A 24,713-nucleotide genomic window follows, 5' to 3' on the forward strand; every position below is an offset into this window, starting at 1 on the left:
TGAAGAGATGACAGTTTTATGTGTAGTTAAAGTAGTAGTTTTGAGCAAGTGAGGGATGTGATGTTTACGTTCAGCTGAGCAATGAGTGGCCCAGCATGACACGGCCTGACTGTGGTGGTTTTCAGAGACTAATAACTTTTCTACTAGTTGAGTTAGAGAGGAGGCTCTTTCAGCAGGTTGTAGAGACATTCAATAAACTTTTTTATTAGCTATATATTTACTCATGAGATCAAAGAAACCCCTTGGAATCCCAGCAGTCCAGGGAAATGTACCGTCAGTTGACATGCATCACTATGATATCAAATTTTAAAAGATTTCCTGTTGTAACACTATATTCTCTCGCGTGACTTCTAAAAAATAATGGATAATATGCTCATAATTTTAAACAAGCGTTTTTTTTCTGTTTAAGGGGTTAAATCAGCACGGGTAATTGCCCCATTTCTGGGTTTTATCATTCATCCAATAGCCAACTGTTTACCAATGCAGCTCATTGATGTGGCAAGTCGGAAGCAGAGAATTGAACATTGTGCCTGTGGTAAATGCTATGGCGCCTAACTATATGCACATCCAGAGAGGAAATGTGAGAAAGTGAATATTGTAGCTCAGTTATTCTTTTGTTGTTGTTCAGCTACCTTGCCAGAAGTGTTGAAAGTTTACATCAAGATGAAATTATGACGATAGGCATATGTACAGTCACCCCAAGGGGTGATGGCAGAGTTTCAGATTGCTTCGGTCACTGCACAGCCATACATTCAATGAAAACTTAGTGAATACTGTGTAAGGTAAAAATTCTTTGCATTCATCACATCATATCAGATTAAATAAACAGTAATCCCTCAATTATCCAACATAATAGAGCCAAAGGCATGTCTAGATAGTGGCTCCATCCTTCGTACATATCGTAACTTTGAAACCCAGTGTAAAAGGCCACAACAGCACATCGTATAGCACTTATTCCTGTCGTTTAACACTACTCTGGTCAAGCAGACCTATAAATCACAGCCAAGCAATTACCATGGCCTAGCAAACCCATCAACTGCAGACAAGCAGTCACAACTGGGTAAATTACCTGGCCAGGCAAGGTGGCACCACTGGGCTATTCCCGCCTGGCCTAGTGGAAAAGTTTGCACGAATATAATTTCCACCGGGATACAAACATTTTTGTCCAGATATTATGGAAAAATGTACGAATAATTGTTTCAAACAGCCAGACAACAGTGTCCAGATAATGGCCGTCTGGATAATTGAGCGATTACTGTTAAGTATATCATGCAAAGAATGATGTAAAATGAATAACATGAAGCAATGATATATTAGTTAACATTTTTATATGTTTCCAGATTTGAGTGAATGTGTAATATATTACTCCGCGTCCGGCACACTGAATAACATCATGTGCCTGATGTATTTGCTTCCCAGGATACATATGCTCTTGTTTCGAAGACTAGTTAAGGAAAATTTATGTGACTGCAATACACTATTTTCAAATGTTACTGTGATGATAAAGCAACAATAAGGATGTCACAATAGTTAAATTATACTTAGTAAGGATACCTACCCAGGGTAGCAGCTAGACCTTTTTGCCTTTCTTTCCTTGTCTTCCCCTCACTTATACTAATTATAATTGGCTACTTTATTCCAATTTGATGCAGAATTATTTTCAGTTGTTAGGAGTTATGACAGATTTTACCTTTTTCACTTACACGAGGCAATAAAGAGGACCAAAACGTGAGTTTATAAACTCCCGTAATTCAAAAGCAGATACTGCTGTTCTGTCTTTTAATCTGTAATATCTTTCTTTTTAAATAAAATGAAATGTCCCATTTAACAGAAAATGCTGATTTGGGTGTTTTGAAGTCAGTGATTTGTTTATGAACCACTGCATTTTGTTACTTTTGTCAGTTGTTTATGGACCAAGGATATACTGTACTAGGTCAGGACACAAGTTTGGCATTTTCCAAGCACCTCTGACTCTCGGCAAATTTTTGGGGTTCTATCTTTATTTCTCAATCACTGACAGTCCTCTGGCTGATATTAAATAATCTTCTAGAGGTTTTTCTCAATGGAAAACTGGACAGATGCAGTGTAATAATTGCATGTCTTTGAGTAAAAGTTGTCTCCTTTTATGCTGGTTGATCAAACCATATAAAATAGCCCACTAACTTGTGCTGCTTTCCTGCTTTCTACTGTTGTCCATGGAGACAACAGAAACGGAAATTAATGACCAAATTATTCCCTAGTATTGTAACAGAAATAATTTTATAGATATTGATGACTGATTTTAATTATTAATTGAAGTCCTTTTCTTACTGCGTTTTACCAGACTAGATTTGAACTCAGCAAATTATTCCAGACTCCGTGAGTTGTAGTTTTGAAATTTCAGTTAGTTCCATTTAGAATTTCCTTTCATTGTAACTAATGAATTGCTTCCTGCAGTTTTGAAATACAGGTATACAGGTGCTCCGGCATATACTTATTATTTATTGTAACAGTTTTACTAAACAGGTTTCACCTTGTAAAGATATAAGGAAGGGGATGTGCAGTACTGCCAACCAAAGTCTTCTAGATACTCCAACACTTCTTAGGGCGGCCGTACAAATGCCCACTCACTCATCATATGCTCACAAAGCACACTTTACTGGTAGTACTTGTAGCCCCCAGGTTCATCTAAGATGAGAGCTTGGTGAACTGCAGGATGAAGTTGCTTTTCTCCAGCAATTTTGGGGTAGGAGGAGGGAATTGAGTAACATTTATATGATTGAACAGTAGAGTTGCCAACTTTATTAGTGCCACTGCATGAAGGTATCCTTCTCTCCCACTAGGTTAAAAAGAGAACAATAGAATTTTCAATCCCTTTCAGCCCAGGAATGTCTTTTTTAGTTTTGTTCTCAATATCCGCACAGTTTGCTTCAGTTTTAGGAAGACTTTCAAAATGGACAAGATAGGTTGAGCCTTTATTTACTTTTTTGCTACTAGAGGTCTGTATACAGCTGAATCAGATTATCTGGTGGCACCATGATTAAAATATAAAATACAGCATGGGGTTAGGGTAAAAGAGTTACTATATCTTGACTAAATATTTAATGAGAACTTTACTGCTTTCATGTGCCTTATACAGTATGTCCAAAGTATTAGGCTGGAATAAAAAGAAGCCATAAAATTTATTCGCATCAGTACTGTGCACAGTATTTGTGTTGAGTGCACTGCTTATTGCATGTTGTTGACATTATTTGACGAGTGAACCTCCCTCCTGTGGGTGTGCCCCATAAATATTTCCTGTGTGCTTTGATAATGCAAAAGCTAGAGGTGAAAATAAAGAGTACCATAACTTTCATTGCCTTCATTACATTAGGTGTACAGATTTTCACAATTTATGCATTCACTTCAGTGTAGGTCTATTTGAGAAAGTCTGGTCACTTGTTTGTGTGATGACACAGTATGTGTGTATCAGTCTGGTGGCTCATTGGTATTTGAATGTCTTTTTATTTTACAAGTGTAAGTATATAAACGTTAATTGAGGTTAGGCTAACCTGATGAGAGATAATAATAAATATAGTATGAAACTAAGATAAACCATAAGTTATTATGTGGTAAGTTGTAAGATTATCTCTGTTTTCTGCATTGGTATTTATTAGCTGATTTATTTATTTATGAACTTATTTATTCATTTATTCATTTTTGCTGTTTTAGTTCCACTGGAGGCACCAAGGAATTTAACACTGCTGGAATTGAAAGATGCCACTACTGCCTTGCTGGCATGGGAGCCTGTCTCAAATGAATCCATACGAGGCCATTTCAAGGGATATAAGGTCAGTTGAATTTCCAGGGATTATTGATTGCAGGCATGTTCTAAGCTGGTGTTCAGTATTTGAAATAATCTTTATTGGTCTGTACATTATGCTGTGCCCAAAAACATGTAATTCAATTGAACATTTTAGGCACTTATTCACAAGAATTGTAATCATCGTAATTTTCAATGTACCAGTACTGTCCTAAGTAATACTTTAGTGAATTAAATAAAAATTATAATAACAATAATATAGTGTAAATTGCATTGTGTGTGTGTGTGTGTGTGTATTTACCTAATTGTATTTACCTAATTGTGATATACAGGAAATGAGCTACGCTCGTGGGGTCCCATCTCTTTTTCTCAATAAGTCAGATTTAGCTTTAAACTTGTTTAAGTTTTTAGACTGGACGAGCTCTTTGTCCAGGCTATTCCACTGGTCCATACATCTATAAGGAAAGCTATATTTCTTGATATCCTTCAAGCAGCTTGGCTTCTTCAATTTCATTCCGTGTCCTTTTGTTACTCTCTTATCCCATACAAACAGATCTTCTCTGACAGTTTTATCTACTCCCATCATGGTCCTGAACACTGCAATCATGTCGCCCCTCTTTCTCCTTTCCTCTAAGAAAAGCAAATTCAGCTTTTCCAGCCTCTCTCTGTATGACATCTGCCAGACTGGGGACCATCCTGGTTGCTGTTCTTTGTATTCTCTGAATCTTGTTTATATCTTTCTTTTTGTGTAGGAACCACACTACTGCTGCATATTCTAACCTTGGGCGAATCATGGCCGCTATCAATTTTTTCATCATCTCTTCATCCATACCTGTATAATGAAATGCTACTCTTTATGTTAGTGAAGAGTTTATACATCTTTCTAACTCTCTTGTTAATATGTTTTTCAGGTGACAAACTGTCCTGGACCAGCACTCCCAAATCTTTCTCTTCTCTTACTTTTGTGATTGGTTGATTACCCATCAAATAATTCAATGATGGCCACTTGGTACTTTTACCCATTTCCAATATTTTACATTTCTTTGCATTGAATTTCATTTCCCACATCCGGGTCCAATCGTGTATCCTATCCAGATCCCTTTGCAGCATTTTACAATCCTCCTCAACCTCTGCCTTCCTCAAGATCTTTGCATCATCAGCAAACAGACTTGCATAACTGTTCACTCCATCTACCATATCATTAACGTAAATCAGGAACATTACTGGCGCCAACACTGAGCCCTGTGGGACTTCGCTTGTTACTTCCCTCCATCCTGACATCGTGTCCCTTATTACTGTCCTCATTTGTCTGTCTCTCAAAAAGTCTTTCGTCCATTCCAGGAGGTTCCCCTTCAGTCCTCCTATATGCTCTAGTTTTCACATTAGTCTCTTATGGGGTACCTTATCAAAGGCCTTCTCCAAATCTAAATACACACAATCCACCCAACCATCTCTCTCCTGTAGCATGTCAGTCATTCTTGAGTAAAAGCTTAACAAGTTGGAAACACATGACCTTCCACATCTGAATCCATACTGGCTTTCTGCCAAAATATTCATCCATATTTTATCGATTTGTCTTTCAGGATTCTCTTGCACAATTATGTGACCATGCTGGTTAGGGACACTGGTCTATAATTCAGGGGTTCTTCCCTGTTTCCTCCCGTATGAATTGGTACCACATTTGCCGTCCTCCATTTTTGAGGCACTTTCCCCTCTTCCAGAGAACACACAATTAAACTGTGAATCTTATCTGCCAGTTGTTCTCTGCATTCTTTTAGTACCCAATTAGAGATTCCATCTGGTCCTGGGGCTTTCCTTACATCTTAAGTTTCCAGTAATTTATCCTGTACTTCCACTTTTATATCTTTTATCACTACATTTCAAGTTACTCCCTCCCCTTTCACAAACTCCTTTTCATTAGTGAAAACCGATTGGAAACATTCATTATTTCAGCTTGCATTGCCGCATCTTTATAGACCTGTCCTCCTTTCAGTTTGGTGATTCCTTCCTTTTGTTTCAGTTTGCCATTGATAAATCTATAAAACAGGTTGGGTTCATCCATACATTTGTCTATTATACCTTTTTCAAAGTTCCTTTTTTCCTTTCTGTGTATTCTTGTGTATTCATTTTTAGTTCTTTTATATTCTACCTTTGTTCTGTTGTTACCTCTCTTTCTCCAGTTGTTCCACGCCATGTCTCTCTCTTTTTTTGCTATCATACACCTTCAATTAAACCACTTCTTTTTCCTCTTTTTTTTCCCCCTTACTCTTGGCACAAATTTTTCCACTCCCAAATTATAGGGATCTAGAAAGATATCCCACTTCCTCTGTATCTATCTTGTTTCTCTTAATTTTCTCTGGTCCGCATTTTCAAAAAGTTTTCTTAATCCTGTAAAATTTGCTTTCCCAATGTTGTATTTTTCCTGCCTATAAAGCTCGTCTCTTGGCTCCACATTCCCTGTTATCATCTGGAACTTGGTGACCACTTGATCACTTTTTCCTATAGGACACAGATATTTCAATGATTCTATTATATCGGGTTCTTTGGTAAACAGTAAGTCTAATCATGCTGGTGTGTCCTCACCTCGGAACCATGTCTCTTCATTGACCCATTGCATCATCACATTGTTCATTGTTATATTAAATAATTTAGTTCCCCATGAATCTTCGCTGCCTCTTGAGTCCCATTCCTCCCAGTTCACCTCTTCAGTTAAAGTCACCCACTAAAATTTTATTTTTGCTTTTCTCAATCATTTTGTGTAAATAACTAGCCATGTCTGACAACATCTCATGGTATTCATCATCATTCCATACTCTTGTCTTAGGAGGAACATACATTACTGCCATAGCTCTCTTGCTATTCTCTCCAGTTTCTTATTTCATTTTTATCACTTCAGCCCTACCTTCTCCCATTTCCACCTTATCTACATTTATGTTGTTCTTCACAGCTGTTGTCACTCCTTCTCCAATTTTTTCTTTTCTGTCTCATCTCCACAGTTTGTATTTACCATCTCCTGTATGAACATCAATATCATAACTTGGTCTCTACAAAGCACATAACATCAGGTTCATGCACCCTCAAGAAATCATTGATTTCTAGCCTTGCCAATATTAAACCATCAACATAAGTAAATGCCACCTTCAAATTATTTTTGATGGTTTTTATATCCTCTTCTCTCCTCTTCTTCGTCGGTACCACTTCCTCAATCTCTGAACCATAACTCTCCAATAAAACACTGTCTTCTCTTCCTCCATTCTCTGTTCTTTTTTTCCCCTTGCTTCCTTTACTGATGCCATTATTTTAGCTCTTTCTTCCCCATTTGCATCTCTTCTTATCCAAACATTGTTTAACCTTTCATTATCTGATAATTTCCATGTTCTATTGATGATTTCGTTTACTGTTGCCTGGGACCTAAACTTTACCTTCAGTGGCCTCGCCCCTCCTTCCTTGTACAGTATTTTCCTAATCTAAATACTTCTTCAATCTCTTCTTGAGCTTCGTTGTTTCCCTCCATAACTACTGATATTGTTTCTTTAACCTTACTCAGTTCTTCTCTTTCTCTTTCTGATCTTAACTGTCATGCATTTTTCTTTTACTCTTGAAATTATTACACATTTTTTCTTATCTGCTACATTCCTGACTAAAGATTCTCTACTTCTTAGTACCCTAACCACTTCCTTCTACACCTTTTCCCTGCTTTGTTGTTCTATAATCTCTCTCAAATTTACATTTCCTTCTTCCTGAATTTTCTTCCACCCCTTATGTTGCTCCTTGATTTCTTTAATGTGCTCATCTTGCATCCTTGATTTGAATTCACACTCATCTAGTTTGCTTTTCATTCTGTCCCTTTCTTCTTCCAACCTCTTATTCTCCCCTTTAAGCTGTTTTATTTCATTAGAGGCAGATTCATTACTCACTTTTAATTCTGTGACTTCTCTTTCTTGTTCATCACTACATGTACAAACTTTTTTCAATTTATTCTCTAGAATTTTGATTTCATTTTCCTGCTCTGTGGTCCATTCCTGTAACTCTCTAATTACTGCCCATACCTTTTTTAACTCCTGGACATTCCTCTCTGCTGTTTTCTCTACTCCTGCTACTCTTGTTTGGTTCAGCTTAGTACTTCCATTTCCCACATCATCTTTGGAGAAGCCCACAAAATCCTTTTCGCTAGTTGTAAACAAAGCAGCGTCCCTTTCCGCCATGATGCAGCCATATGGAGACATTCTATTTCCTCTATATCTTGTACTTTTTATGACTGAAACTGCATTTTTAAAATTTTTTATTTATTTTTTATTTTTTACTGTCCGACTGGACTACCACTCACGCATTCATTCACATAATTACAGATAGGGTGGTCTCCTTTTCGTTGCTGATTCAGTGATTATTTCCCCACGATCCAGGAAGAGCTCCGTCTCTGTCGGTGACCTGTGTGTGTGCACGTGTGTGTGTTCTTACCTAATTGTATCTTTACAAGAATGAGTCAGGCTCGTATTGTCTCATGTATTAAACCATTTTTATCATACATATCCTAAATTTATGAATAGTTTTGGCACACACTATTTCATTTGGTAGTGCATTCCTCTAATCATTTGTCCTATTTGGGAAACTGAATTTCCTTACATCTTTATCGCCACTCTTTTTATGTAGTTTTTTTTGCAGTGTCCTCTTGCTGATGCATCCCAATAGGTTATATATTCATTTATGTGTGTGTGTGAGAGAGAGAAACATTAATGCATTGTTATTTAAGCATATTACCAGTACAGTGTACTTGTAAATGAAATAAAGATTTTGTTCACGTATCACTGTTGGTAGCTGAATATAACTCAGATATATTTACAGTTAATCCTCCTATGAAGTAACTTAATTATTTGGCTTGCTGATGAACCGACACCTGTTCTTCACTTAAGCTTGTTTATTAATCATTATTAATTTGTCTGGAATAAAAACTTGGGTGTTTTTTGTGCTTTTAACCCCCTTAGTCATGAACCAGAATCTCTCTCTCTCCCTCATTTGGTTTTAGTAATAGCAGTTTGACTGCATATATTGTAGATTGTATACATTGTAGACTGTCAAGAGCAGTATAAGATTTATTCAGAAAGATCCATACCTGAATTGGAGTTTTATGTGTTTCTGTGTGCAGATACAAACATGGACGGAGAGCCAGAGTGAGGACAAAGCTCGTGATATAATGGTTGAGAACAACTTTGAGCCCAGTGCTCTGGTCACTTCGTTCGTGCCCTTCACCAAGAATTTTGCTCGTGTTTTGGTCTTCAATGGTGCTCATGACGGTCCCCCCAGTGAGGCCATCAGCTTCGTCACACCGGAAGGATGTAAGGCATGCTGCAGGGGTTTATAATTAGTATTATAACATCGGGGGTATTATTGCATGGTGGTCTAGTGGTTAGAATGCCCCATTCATCTGAGTAAAGGCCCAGCATAGGTTCCACCCCCAGGAGGTGATATTTTTGCACCAAGGGAGGTAAACTATTCATTTACTTTAAAATTAACTGGACTAGAGGAGCCTGGCCTTTGGTCCCAGCACTTTGTTGGGTCTAAGATAATGTTATACTGTATATCATCTGGACTTCCCTCCCACCCTAGGGCAGGGTGAGGGGTAGCAATGTCCAGACAGCTCAAGTTTACCCACTCCATTGGGCCATGCTTCCATTCACTCATCATTCAAGCCCCTGGAATCCTGGCTTTATATGATATGCCAAAAACATTCACCACATTCTGTAGCTTCACATTAACGGATCTGTTAGAGTAAATCCAGATGCTGTCATGTGCTTCTCTTCACAATATTCATCCAGCCATCTTGGTCTCTTTTCAGTTCCCTTGCCTCACCAACTTCCGTACCTCTCTTCCTCACACACTCATCCACCATATCCCTCCACCTTCTCCTTGGCTTACCTCACCTCCTCCCTCCTTCAAATTTGCAGCTGCAACATTTCAAGCCTCTGTTTCTTATGAAGGCCTTCATAACACCAGCCACTTTCCTTCCTTGTGTCACTCTACTTTCCACTTCTTTTGCACATTTTCCTCTCTTTTCAGTCACTGTACCCAGGTATTTGAACTCTCACGAATACCAGTCTCTCTTCACTCACTGTAACATCACACTGGGAGTCACCTCTCACAGTAACCATCACTTTACTCTTTTCTGCGTTTACTCCCAAGGCACGACGCTAACAGACATCAGCAAAACTCTGCATTAGCAACCAAGTTCTTGTCCGGTACTGGCAAGTAGTACTGCATCATCAGCATACAACAAATTTGAGATATTCCATCCATCACCATTCATCGTGAACACCATCTCTCTCTCCATTACTCGTGTTTTTACTTTCTCTCATCACCCCATCCATATATACTGTATATTGAACAATCATGGGGACATCATGCAACCTTGTCGCATGCCCACACCAATTGTTAATCATTCACTTAGATGCTCATTAACTCTTACTCATGCATCACTACCATCATAAAAACTCTTGACAGCACCTAGCAACTTAACATCTACACCATACTTTTGCAAAACCTTCCACAATCCTTCTCTCTACTTTGTTGTATGCTTTTTTCAGATCAATGAATGCCATGAAGCCCTTCTCACAAGCCTTCTCCACTATCTGTCTCACTGCAAATATTTGATCCACACATCCTCTGCCACTCCTAATGCCACCATGCTCATCACTCACTAGGACTTAGATATCTCTCTTTTATTAATTCTTCCATATACCTTCCCTACCACACTCAATAGATTTATTCCACGATAACTCTTGCACTCACTTCGATCACCTTTATTTTTGTACAGGGGTACAGTCACAGCCTTTTCCACTCTGCTGGCACAGCTTCACCTATGTATGCCTTCTTACATAACTCCAACAAGCACTTCATTCCGCTTACTCCACTACACTACACTTAATCATCTCTTCATACATAATAAATAGATACTTCTTAAAAAGTAATTATATATATAATGCAATACATGTATATGTAGTGTGAGTGTAATAGAAGAAAATGAAATCGCATGATTATTCGGTTAATGTTGTTTTTCAATCTGACCCCGCAGTGCCTGGTCCTGTTGATTCCCTGGATGCTATTCCTATGGGATCATCAGCATTCTTCTTGATTTGGAAAAAACCCAAACAGCCTAATGGGATTTTGAAAGGTTACCACATTTACTATCAAGAGGTGGATGGAACTAACACTGGCCCCTTGTCGCAACGTGACCCCCCTATCACTGATGCCATGGTAACCCGTGCTAAGCTGGCCTCACTCAAACCTGCCACCAAGTACCGCATCACCATCAGGGCTCGCACTGATGTGAGTTTCATGTTGTACACTGCCTGTTAGTTTTCTTGTGACAGAGCAGGGCCACTTCCACAACTAGAATAGTTAGTTGTGGTTCCATTAAGTTAAATGAGCTGCAGTTAGGAGGTAAGAATGATTCTCCATGGGTACTAGTCAGTTTGACAGTCCAGTCCTGCTACTCGTGGTTATCATTTGAGCTTAAAGGGGTTAGGGATCTTTGTCTGGTTAGAATAGCTGTGCTATAATTTATTTATTGGAAAATTTGTGATAGTAGTAGTTTTACCCCTTCAGTCCATTTTTTTTTTCTTCTACTTCTTCATCTTTATAATAATCTTGCTACATCCTGTTGATTTTATACTGTTAGGATTTTTTGAGTGCTGAAATTAGATTTAATAAGAATAAATTTCATTAATACTTGTTTGCCATTGTAGTAAAGGGGATAATAAAAAAGAAAATTTAAATCAAATTTGACATTTCCAGTTTCCAATACAGTACAGTGATGTGATGGGTTCGGATTATGATTTTCAGATGGGTGAAGGATCTGCATACTACATAGAACGTATGACCCGGAGCACAGGGGCCACACCCCCAGGGAAACCATCACTTATCTGGCAACACATCGCCACCAACACAAATAACCCATCCATCAAGATCACTTGGATACCTGACACTGAGGGCAACCCTGGTTCCCACTTCTTTGTCAAGTACAAGTTAGTACAGATGTATTCTTTCATGTCAGGGGAGAGAAAAACCCTACTGGAAATATTGCTAATTTAACATAAAGGTTGTAATCCCAAACCATTTAGCAGAATTGATATTTTAACAGTATTTTTTTTTTTTCCCCTCACCACCTGGGAGGTACTACCATAAGATTAAATGTGGCTCTAGGCTTAGAAGCTAGGGCATCTCTCTCAAGCAGGAAACATTCCTCCACAAATACATTTACAGTAGTTTGAGTCAAAGCTGAGACTCACAACACTGATGCAGTTCTTGCCATACATCTCTCTCTGTCCCTCTGTCAGCAACTTTTGTGAAGTAATTAGCTGGATTTAGCACTTGATATAGTTTTCAACCCATAGAAACATCAGATATACCATGGCTATCCTTAGTATGGGGATTACTTTACAAGGAAGCAGGATTTTTTTTTCTCTCTGGTTAATTTGCCATTTACTTCCTATATCACATAAAACAGAGCAATAATTTGCCATGTACTTCCCATATCACATAATGCTGAGTAATAGCCCAAAATTTATTTTTTGAATTCAAGTCTCTGAAGGTTATGGCCATTTCTCTCTCTCTCTCTCTCTCTCTCTCTCTCTCTCTCTCTCTCTCTCTCTCTCTCTCTCTCTCTCTCTCTCATTAACTAGTAGTTAAACTGGATACTGTGTAGTTAAACTGGATACTGTGTGGCTCCAGCACTGCCAGTGTGTCACCAACAGATTTCTGTGTTTCTGTGTTTAGTCTGATGCAGACTAACTGATTGTACTCTGTGTAGGTTTATGCACTAATCATTACGTATTGAAAAATCGGTTCATGTGGGTGTATTTTGTGTGTGTGTGTGGCAGGCTGTTTGGTGCCAGCATGTATGAGAAGACGAAGCCAGAGCTCTACCAGGACTTCATCGTGCTGAAAGGCCTTGAACCAGATGAGATGTACCAGGTGGCAGTGGTAGCTGTTGATGGGGAATACACTACAGAATCAGACCCAGAAGAGATTGACACAAACCTGTCTGGAATTGTAAGTAGCAAAGAGTTTTATATATTTGTTATTATATATACATATATATATATGTACTGAATGTATATATATATACATACATACATACATACATACTGTTTACTGTATATATATACTCTATATATATATATATATATATATATATATATGAGTAGGCCCATCTTATGTGCAGATTCTCAGTGCACAGACAAAAGAAGTATCAGAAATATTGTATACACGAATGTAGCATGCTGAGTGCGAAGCATGCTTTTCATACACTGTCCCTGATGGTTGAAACTGTCCTAACGATTAATCCCCCCCTCCCCTCTTTTTTCTCCCTCCTATCTTATCTCTGTACAGAAGGCTGTGCTTCTAGGAAGCACTGCTGGGTAGTAACCATATAACCAAAGGACAGGATGATGAGTCTACTATGGTGCCCATGTTGATTGGGTGAAGAATTGCAAATCTTGCATCCATTCAGGAAGCAAACCTCCACACTCTTCTCTATGTCTTGCTTTGGTGAGGTGCTGCCACAATGAAACATTATTTATTTGCATGGGACAGCCCTGCAGGGGCAATTGCCTGCCTGCAGTTGATGGGCCTGTTCAGGCAGACAAAGTGGTTGCGCAACAACAACAGCCTCTCTACAGTAGGCTGTGCCCTTAGGGGAGGTAATTAAACACATTAGATTTCTAATATGGGGCAAAAGATGTCCAAGTACATGGGAGTTGAGTGTGTGGGACTGTAGTTAACATCTGTTTGACCATACACCTGGTGGTTTAGTGGGTAATTAACTGTAGATAAGTAATTTGGGATCTGACAGACCCCAGAGTAATTTTTTTTTTTTTTTTTTTTTTTTTTGCATGTTTATTATTTTTTTTAAATCCAAAAAACTTGTCCTTCCCAGTACCCTCGTGACTCTTGATGACCTTCATGGGAATAGTAGGGTCATTTCTGTATCTGGCTCTAATTTGGCCCTATAGGGCCACTGGGGTTTTTCAGACCCTAGATTACCTAACACATAACTTGTTTGGGCCTGAGAGACCCCAGATTACTTTTCATGTGATATTGTTACCACTTCCTTATATGCATATTTTTTACAACCAGGGATTGTGGCGTCTGGCAATAGATAGATAGATAGATAGGCTTTGTTTTTAATCAGTGTATACTGCAAACATCTGTTAACATGACAATCCATGAAAAAAGCTTTTACCTGGAGTAGTATCTAATTGCAGTCACAGCAGATGGGAATGGAGTGCTCCTGCTGTCTCCACTGTCCGTATGCGGTGTGTGCAATTAGATACTAGTGCAAGTTTTTTTTTTTTTTTTTTTTTTTTTTTTTTTTAATGGATTGTCCTGGTAACAGATGTTTGCAGTATGTACAGACTGAAAATGGATCCCTGGACATAAAAAAAAAAAAAAAAACATGCATATGAGGAAGTGGAAGTTGAAAGTAACAAAAAATACGTAAAAATTTGTACATGATTTTGTACTTTCTCGATTTCCGGTGAAATATTCATTTTCTTTGTTTCTCCATTTCTCAAAAGGAGTTCCCACCATTGGAAGAAGAAACCTTTCAGTTTTCAGAGGGCAATTAAAAAAAAAAAAATGTAGAAAAAAAATGGAAGTTTGATTTAAAATTAAGTTTTAAAAATATAGTGAAAAATAGACTTTTTTTTATTTTAATTGAAATAAAGAAATATGATCTAGTTTCATATAGAAATAAGGATTTCCAAATAAATGTGGTGTATTTTTCTTTATATTTTTTAATGTAGTGGTCTTTTAGACCCCACATTACCTAAATATGTTAAGTCAGAAACATTATCTATCTAGGATTAAGGCACTCCAACCGGATTGAGCCTGTGTCGGTTTATATCCAAGGGATGGTTGGACTTTATTTCCTCACATAATGCCCCTCAAGGATGAGTGAGGCTGATCACTCACATTTTCAATGTCAGGACCAACTTGCAAAGCCCTGGACTCCTACACTTGTCATGGGGCAATGCAGGATTAGATGATGTATGTACAGTATGTATGTAATGGAGAAGATTAGTAAAAAGATGCATATGATTAGGCTTCACTCCCCATTTTAACAGGACTAGAATATATGTGTAAACTGAGAGATTTAGCCAGTATCATTTGGCCACAAATGGATGAGTGGCCTTTATCTCAAGCCATTTTGCTGATACTGCATTGTAAATGTTATTACAGGAAGTCCTTGTTATGTATCTTTTTTTTTTTTTTTGCATTCTTTTTTTGCCTTAAAGTCCACAGTAATTCACAGACAAGTTGCCTCTTAAAGTTTTGCTGTTGCTTGTAAAGTGTTTTCCATTCTCCTCTGTTTTATGGTAACACTTGTACGGAAAGAGTTATGATCCAATATTTGGGAATTCTTCCCTGACATATAACGAGGGCTCACCTTATACTCTATGCATGACAGATTATTCTTGGTAGTACAGCACTTATATTACCATTTCCTTGACAGACATCTGGAGTGTCCGTCCGACCAACCGACAATATTGCCACAAGGGGATGGTTCATTGGGATGATGCTGGCTATTGCCTTCCTGCTGCTTATCCTCATTATTGTGTGCATTGTAAAGCGTAACAGAGGTGGGAAGTATGCAGTCCATGAGAGAGAGGCAGCCCACGGCCGCACAGACTTTAATGAAGAGCAGGGATTCCCTGAGTTCGCCCAGCCGTATGTACCAAGAAGCCTCCTGTTGAAACAATTCTTACCTCTTGAGCATTTGGTTATATATGCAACCCCCCCCCCCCCCTAAAAAGTCACCAAAGCATTTTCTTGAAGCACCTATTTTTTTGTATGTTGTTTTTAAGATATACTGTAGTTTGTAGATCAGTTGGATACAGTAAATTCTATATTTTGTCATATATGATAATTTAAGAGCATTATCTTCCAAAAGAGTGATCCAGCCGTATTTAACCAAGAGAATGTGTTAAATCATTGTTCTCAGTTTCATTTCTCCTAATAATTACAGTCTGGATGGAGCAAAGAGAGATAGTTTGGGAAGTGATGTGAAAAACCCTATAGAATCCGACACTGACTCCATGGCTGAGTATGGTGATGGAGACACAGGTAAGTGCTGTACCCATGAACAGTTTTACACTGTTGCCCTGTTTTGTGGCATCAACTGCATCTCTCTCTCTCTCTCTCTCTTTCTCTCTCTCTCTCTCTCTTTCTCACTTTTGCATCATAATTGCTTGTGTATATTTTAAATCATTTTGATTGCCTTGACTATCACAAAATGAGAACTTTTATGTTCACAGCAGTTTTGCAGTAACCAGTTTTACAATAACAGAAACAATCATATTGACTGTAATAACTTCAGTAATAGACTGATAATAAAGTGGATTTAAGGCAGCAAAAAACTGCAGTTGCACACAATACTCCAAGCCAGCCAACTTGTCCATAGATTCACATCTTTTCCTACCAGCTGCCTCTGGGTGAGATAACTTTCTTCCTAATGAGAATGTGGTCTGTCACAATATCTTCATACTCATTTTATTTCACACAGACCTTCCACAAGTCTTTGATGATGGCTGAGTAGGTGCAGCTGTACAAATAGGCTGGCACGAAATATAGTAGATTTTATGGATACTCAAGGCAATTGGAATTATTAATGCCCTAGCTGTACTGCTATTTGGTAGTTTTTGTTATTTTGTTTTATGTTGAAGTTTTGTTCAGTATAATATTTATTAAGGTGTCCAATTCTGCTGGAAGCATATGCTTTGTAGTTGGTTATGGAATTGTCCTAGAATACAACTACAGTGCCTTCCCTAGTCCATTCAACACCTGTGTTTTTATTTTGTCTTGTTTTTCTACTTTACGCTGAAATATATCCGAATATCATGGTTCTTTAAAGTATGGCACCAGTGTCCTTGTTTTTTCATTACTTTGTACAGTAGACTGAAGGCACCCAAAAGGAACTTTGTCCTTTGGTCATGGTACTTTAATAATACTCTTTGGCAATGTGAGGGACACACCTCTGTGGCTGGCAAGAACCTATTAGTAGGTGAAGATGCATCACTTGTGCTTTTTAGTTTTTAGCTTGACTCCCAGAGCTTATCAGTTCAGACTGCCTATCTCAGTCTCCTCTAATTTTACACTGATAATTGCCACCTCCCATTATAATTCTTAAACTTAATGTATTCCTTCGTGAAGGGTTTAAATCCTTTAGAGATGATGGTTGCAGGCTGTGAAGCCTGTGCCCAGAGTTGGACACACACACACAAAAAAAAGAAAATTATGTAATGCTCCCAGGGGCATTGGTTGGTTTCCTACCCTTATGATAGCATAGCCTAAGGTTCCTTTGCTACAAAGGATGGGTAATTTGAGATAAGCTATTACAGTGCACTCGCATAACTCACAGACTTCTATCCATCCATCCATCATCTAATCCTACGTTGCCTCATGAAGAGCGTAGGAGCCCGGGGCTAGGCAGTTGGTCCTGACATTTAAGATGAGAGTGACCAGCCTCACTCATCCCTGAGTGGCATTACGTGAGCAATAAACCCCAACCACCCCTTGGATATAAACCTTCACCGGCTCAATCCGATTGGAGCGCAATAATTACCCACTAAACCACCAGGCGCCAAAATTTGGTTATTTGGTTACCACCCAGCATAGTAAATGGTTTCCTGGTGTACAGGAAACCATTTGGCTTGTCACTAAGTGTAGAGCCACCCACAGGCAGAAGGACGAGGAAAGAATGAAGGAAAGAAAGACAGAAGAGGGAGTGTAAAGTTACCTATAGGCAGAAGGACAAGGAAAGAATGAAGGAAAGGAAGACAGAAGAGGATGGAAGGAAAGAAGGATGGAGGAGAGTTATATTTTTTGTTAAAGGCAAGATGTATATATGTGTACATCATGTGGTGCCGGCAACCCCTCACTCCCAGCTCCTCCCCGCAGCTCAACTGGTCAAACCAGGAGCCATTTCTCAAACCGTGTGCCAGGTGATCAACTGACTCTGTTCGGAGATTAGTGTGGTAGTGGGTTGATTGCGGCCTGCATGCTGGTTGATCACCTCCGCGTTACGTGAAATCTGTTCAAGGCCACACGATTAGGCACCATAGACCTACGATTGAACCATAGCCTACCATGTATCAATACATGGCACACTGAAGAGCAAGCCAGAGGCAGAGGGTAGTGAAACAGTACCATGCATGTTGAGATATACAGTAATACAAATAAGTGAAACCAGCAGTGATGGGTAGCGCAAACGAAGAAGGACCTTGTGCAAGCGCAGTGCGCAATCCACAGTTCACTACCTTGCGCAAGTGTGCAATCTGACAAATATTTAGCTTGCGCAATGTCACAAAGCGCAAGCGCAAACCATTTGCATATATTTGTGGGAATTACTGTAAAATATTGAGATATTTAAATAAAATAGCATACTTACTTTTATTTATTATTATTATTTTCTTTTATTTGTAATTTGTGCAAGTGCGCAGTCTAATAATGAGCTTGCACAATGTCGCAAAGCGCTAACACAAATCATTTGCATATATTTGTAGGAATTACTGTAAAACATATATTGGGATATTTAAATAAATTAGCATACTAACTTCTGTTAATTATTATTCTATCTATCTATTGCCAGTGCCAGACGCCTTAATCCCGTAAGGGGTGGCCACTGGCCACAAATAAGCAACAAATCGCCTCCATGTCACCCTGTCCCCTGCCATTTCACTGCCCTGCTCCCAGCTCACACACCCCTCTCTCATATACTTCTCCACTCCATCCTTTCATCTCATCCTTGGCCTCCCCCTCCCTCTCCCCCCCCCTCCACTTCACTCACATACTGTACACTCTCCTCATCAGTTTCACTCCATCCTCTCCACATGGCCAAACCACCTCAGTGTGTTTCTCCTACCGCTTCCTCACATCCATATCCACACTGCAACGACCCTTCACTTCCTCATTTCATTTGTCTGTCTCTCCATGTAACTCCACATGCTCCTCTCAAATAACTCATTTGTTTCCACAGCTCTCACTCGACTTCTGTCCCTCCAACAAGCTTCACTTCCATACATTAGTTGGTATCTCACATTACTGTCATGTAGTAACTTTTTCACTTCCAAGTCATTTCCCGTTTTCTTATCACTGCTTTCAGGGAACCAGCAGCCTTTCTTCCTTGTTGTACCCTTTCAAGCACTTCACCCTCTAAACTTCCATTCTTTCTCATCAGTCATCAACTCATCACACTACCCAAGCACTTAAACACACATTTGCCATTCCCTCCTCATCCAGCCTCACAGTACAATCACTGGCTTCACTTCTTTCCAAGAGCATAACTTTACTCTTCCCTACATTCACCTTTAGATTTATTATTATTATATTGTTATTTTTTATTTTTATTATTATTTTATTATTTTCATTTTCCTGTATCTCAGACCTCGACTGTGCACATTTAGTGTAATAAAATGATACACCCTGCACACTTAAGTAACTAAGGCGATAGGACTGGAGCAAGGCGTCGTTACTTGTTAACTCGTGGAAGTTCAAACAGAGTGAACAAGGTGCAGAGCAGGACAGGAAAACAAAGGCTGTGATGTTGCCAGTTTTACTTTTATCTGCATTTTTGTAAGACAGTTTATTTAATAATTCAGTACAGATATACAATAGCATATGTAATTCCTTACAAAAAATAAAAAATCATGAAAACATATTATTTAAATCAAATATCCACAGCCTAATAAATTATTAGGCTGTGGATATTTGGTTTAAATAATATGTTTTCATGATTTTTTTAAGGAATTGCATATGCTACTCTTAATAAATAATGTATATTTATTATTATTTACTACTACTAATAATATTTTGAAAAATATCAAAATACATTATCTGTATTGAAGCATTTTAAGAAATGCTACTACCCTCCTTCCCTCCTGCCTCCCCCTACCGACCCACCCGCCTTCCCCCACCGACCCACCCGCCTCCCTCCACCGACCCACCCTTGCGACCCACCCGAGTCTCCCCCATCCCTTGTCCAGCCATGCAGGAAGCTCCCAAGACCATGTGTCCCTTGGATTGCACAGTGCGCAATCCACAGGGCAGGTGCGCAAGCACAAACTTAGTTGTGCAAGCGCAACCAAGTTTGTGCTTGTGCACATGCTTTTTCATGTGCGCAAGCGCAATATTGCGCATGGTCTTGTGCGGTGCGCAATGCGCAAACGATATTCACCGGAGCGCAAGGGTGCGCAAGTGTTTGCGCACCTGCCCACCGCTGGAAACCAGTATACAGTAATACAAAAATAAATCCATTAATGCTATTGCCTTAACCTTGTTACAAAATTAATAACTCCTGAGATCTATCTTGAAACTTGCAAGATACTCTTGAACGACCACCTAAGACTCTTCTCTTTTGAACAAATAGGCTAAACATGACCACATACCCTTTCTTCGGGTAGACTGGGTACAAAGATACTTCTCGAGTAAACTGGGATTTCTCAGGTAAACTGAAACCACCACTTATCAGAAGCTGGGGAAATACAGGTAGGAAGAGGGAAGAGTTACCCACGATACACAGTAGCTGGGGAAATACTGGTAGGAAGAGGGAAGAGTTACCCACAGAACACAGAAGCTGGGGAAATACAGGTAGGAAGAGGGAAGAGTTACCCACGAAACACACATTATCATCTCATCACCTGCATCTCTTACAGCAAATGACTCCATGATGATGCAGAGCATACAAAACGGGTACGGATACCACAAAGCAACGTTGATTAACGGCATCACAAAATAATGCCTTAGCTAACAGAATCCAACTCCCCAACATATTCTGTCTAAATTAGTTTGAGCCAACACAGCCCAAGCAGGATTTCATACGACATTTTTTAAAGAAAGAAAAAACCACGGAGCTATGAAAAGACATGGAAGGGAAGAAGTGGAAATGAAGGACAAGGGGAAGAGAGAAGTGGTTAACAGAAAGGGGCAGAACATGACATGGGATGTTTGGTAAACATTATGCTATTTATGCAGGACATTTCGTAATAATTATTACCGGTAGTTCCCTACTGGTGAAACCGGTCGGGGATTATAGGTTTGCACAGTTCCATCAGTACATCAGTCTGTCTGCAATTTTGTGTCCACTCTGTACCTTCCACATGCATGGCCAGATTTTGATATAACTTCACACACTTGTTCCCCATCATGACGGTGTGTTGCGTGCAACAACCAGCCATCTACTCCTAAGGTCATGGTCACACCTGGGGCTCGAACAAAATCGTATGTAATTTTGTGTCTGCTCTGTAACTTCCACATGCGTGGACAGATTTTAATATAACTTTGCACAGTTGTTCCCCATACCATGATGGTGTGTCGCATGCAACAACCAGCCATCTACTCCCAAGGTCAAGGTCACATTTTGGGCTCAAACAAGGTTGGGTGCTGTCTTACTTGACAGCCATACCTACATTCGTATCCGCATTGTAACCTCATGTGCATGGGCAGATTTTGTTATAACTTCACACAATTATTCCCCATACCATGACCTGTGTCATGTGGAACAACCAGTCATCTACTTCCAAGGTCAGGTACATATGTATGGTTATCATCAAGTAGGGGACTTTGCATTGCATGGTAATACTGAATGCACTTATTATTATTATTATTATTATTATTTTTACAGTGATAATAATGTGGGCTTGGGTACATCACCATTGTATATACTCATTGGGCTACCAGAGTGACAATAAAGAGGATTGAATTTTGGGGACTATGAACTAAATTATACCCAACTTGGCAGGAAATTAAAAAAAGAAATGAGGTTAAAAATCCAGTTACTACAATCAAGTTATACACATATTTATAAACAATGTGGCATTTCAAGAGATTTGAGTTAAAAGGTAATCATAGGGGCATTTGTCTTCATAGTGTAATAGGAAAAGTGTATTGTAGGATACTTATTGACAGGGTTAGAGAAAGAACAGAGGAATTAGTTGGAGAAGAACAGGGAGGCTTTAGGAAGGGAATAGGTTGTGTAGATCAGATTTTCGTTCTTAGATCTTTATTGGAAAAGTTTCTAGAGAAGGGAAAGAAGTTGTATGCAGCTTTCATGGATTTGGAGAAAGCATATGACAGGGTGGATAGACAAGGATTGTGGAAAGTCTTAAGAATATATGGAGTAGATGGGAAGTTGTTGAATGCTGTGAAGGGTATGTATGATGGTGCTAAGGCTGCAGTGTGTGTGGATGGTGAACTGAGTGAATTTTTCTCTTTGAAGGTTGGGTTGAAACAGGGATGTGTCAGTCTCCATGGTTATTCAATCTGTACATGGATGGGGTAATAAAAGAGGTACAAGGTAGGGTAGTGGATGTTGGAGTGGCCCTGGTGAGAGAGGGTAGTGTTTGGAAACTCCCTGTACTGTTGTTTGCAGATGATACTGTGTTGTTGAGTGAAGACGAAGGAGAGCTGCAAGGCTTGGTGGATGAGTTTGGGAGAATATGTAAGAAATGGAATCTAAAGGTGAATGTAGGGAAAAGTAAAGTGATGGTCTTTGAGAGAGGTGAAGTCAGTGAATGTACAGCGATGTTGGATGGTGAAGAATTGGAAAATGTGAGTACTTTTAAGTACTTGGGTAGTGTGATGAGTAAGGATGGAGGTTTGGAGGGTGAAGTGCTTGAAAGGGTACAGCAGGGAAGAAAGGTTGCTGGTTCCTTGAAAGCAGTGATAAGAAGCAGGGAAGTGAGCATGGAAGTGAAAAAGTTACTACATGACAGTATTGTGATACCAACTCTAACGTATGGAAGTGAAGCTTGGACGTTGCTGGAAGGACACAAGTCAAGAGTGAGAGCAGTGGAAATGAGTTATTTTTAGAGGAGCCTGTGAAGTCACATGGAGAGACAGGCTGACAAATGAGGATATAAAGAAGCTTTGTGGTGTGCATGTGCATGTGATAGGAAGCGTTAGGAGGAATACATTGAGGTGGTTTGGCCATGTGGAGAGAATGGAGGGTGAAAGACTGACGAAGAGAGTGTATGTGAGTGAGGTGGAGGGGGGAAGAGGGAGGGGGAGGCCAAGGATGAGATGTAGGGATGGGGTGTAGAGGTATATGAGAGAAGGGGGTGTGAGTTGGGAGCGGGGCAGTGAAATGGCGGGGGACAGGGCGACGTGGAAGCTATTTGTTTGTGGCCACCCCAAACGGGATTGAGGCGTCTGGCAATAGGTAGATAGATAGGTATTAGAGAAGTGATGCAGTCAGGTAGGTTAAGATGATTTGGACCTGTTGAGAGGAAGAGGGAGTGTGATTAATTAAGGAGAATCACGAGTATGAATGTGGAGGGTAGAATGCTTAAAGGCAGACCAAGAAAGACATGGAATGAAGTCCTGCATGGAGAGTTCTGGGACTGGGGAGTGTGTTGAGAATTGGCTAAGATTGTGACATATGAAGACCTGCCATGAAATGAAAAGACCTAGATTTACTAGCATGGTCAGTTGTCTCTTAATGAAAAGCTGGCATTGTATTGTAGTTCATCATAATTATCATCATTATTACACTGTTCCCCATTATTGTACTGTAAATGGGATGGGCAGCTTTCATAGTTAGGAACAGGCAAATGCAGGTGTAAGAAAACCCTTCATCAGACTATATTTACATGAATGTTTGATGTATTTACCCCTTTCCAAATACTAGTGGGGCCCCAGGGCACTTGGGAATTCTTGAAAAAAAAGAAATAATTGTTTTCTGACTTAGTTTGCATATGAAATTGTAGGAATATGATCTTTTTTCCTGTTGGATGTTGAAATGGAATTTAATATGAAAATTATCGTCATTTCTAAATTTAAAATTCTTTTACATGGAGGATATCACCACAATTGCTGCTTTGAAAAGGTTAATGATGCAAGTAAAAAGTAATAGTTGTTAACAGCTACCAAAAAAAAAAAAAAAAAGAGAGAGAGAGAGAGAGAGATATTTTGATATTCTGTCATTTTTGGTGAGTTGCTGGAAAGAGATCCACAGGTATGTTAGGTTTTGGAAATTAAGAATGGGGAAAAAGTCAGATACTGATGTAGGCTTAGAGAAATGCACCTATTGCCTTAAGTCTTCCAGCCAATGAAGTGGTCCATACATTCCTTAAATCTGTTTAATCAACCATCACCACTCCACTAGTCTTTAGGTACCTTCAAGCCTGACTACTTAGAAAAATGTGTGTTCTTTCTTAAGAAAATATGTTTTTAAAATTATCTTTATTTCTCATATTGATGTTCTTATTCACCGTAGTTTCAAATAAGCTAGTATGTTTGAGCAAAGTTGAAGAGATCTGTTGAAGACTTCAGCAAAAGCAAATATGAAGTAGTTGTTGCTTAGAGGAATGACATTTTGCACAGGTAGTACAGTATTTGCCAGTCATCACTTGCATTTGCAGAAAACTTATATTTGTCTTTATACAATGCACTATTTCATTATGTTTGCCTGCCCTCTGTGCCGAAGTACAGAATTACTTGTAGATCATATTCTTACACTACTTGGTAACAATTAAAGTAGTGCTTATAGCACATGTTTCATCAGTATTAGCTAGTATGCAAGTATTTTCTGTCTGAGGCCAGAGAAGTTTTATTTAACTGTAAATAATTTTATTTTTATCTCCTGCATATAGAATTTTGATGCTTGTGTCTATATACATATCTGCTCATTGCCCGATGCTCTGGTCCTCTCAGGAGCAGGTATGGCTGAAGACGGCTCCTTCATTGGTCAGTACGGCCGCAAGAAAGGAGAGACCTCATCCAATGCATTTGCCACCCTAGTTTGATGTATTACCTGCATTGTTTTAAATGTAAGCTTTGGATTTATGTGATTTTTTTTTTTTTTTAATAATAAAAACAGTGAGTTGTTACTATGGTATGGCTTCTCCTTAGTACTTGCATCAAATTTATCAGTGTTCAGTAA

The 24,713-nt window shown here is 39.1% G+C and overlaps 1 protein-coding gene across 3 annotated transcripts in view; it reads left to right on the forward strand.

Annotated features, from left to right (window-relative positions):
* Nrg (Neuroglian) overlaps nt 1–24,713 on the forward strand; it is a 598,682-nt gene that overhangs the window by 570,671 nt on the left and 3,298 nt on the right. For 2 of the 3 annotated variants that reach the window (XM_080267325.1, XM_080267326.1), the window contains 7 exons: nt 3,691–3,809; nt 8,925–9,114; nt 10,848–11,101; nt 11,618–11,799; nt 12,655–12,826; nt 15,291–15,505; nt 15,804–15,901. In XM_080267325.1, coding sequence (XP_080123451.1) covers nt 3,691–3,809; nt 8,925–9,114; nt 10,848–11,101; nt 11,618–11,799; nt 12,655–12,826; nt 15,291–15,505; nt 15,804–15,901 — 1,230 coding nt within the window. Of the gene's footprint in view, nt 1–3,690; nt 3,810–8,924; nt 9,115–10,847; nt 11,102–11,617; nt 11,800–12,654; nt 12,827–15,290; nt 15,506–15,803; nt 15,902–24,484; nt 24,601–24,713 lie in introns of all 3 variants that reach the window. The other variant, XM_080267327.1, reaches the window with a different exon arrangement.

This window comes from Coenobita brevimanus, chromosome 23, assembly GCF_032717465.1.
Source record: "Coenobita brevimanus isolate Jiangsu-jjx chromosome 23, ASM3271746v2, whole genome shotgun sequence".
Lineage (NCBI taxonomy): Eukaryota > Metazoa > Arthropoda > Malacostraca > Decapoda > Coenobitidae > Coenobita > Coenobita brevimanus.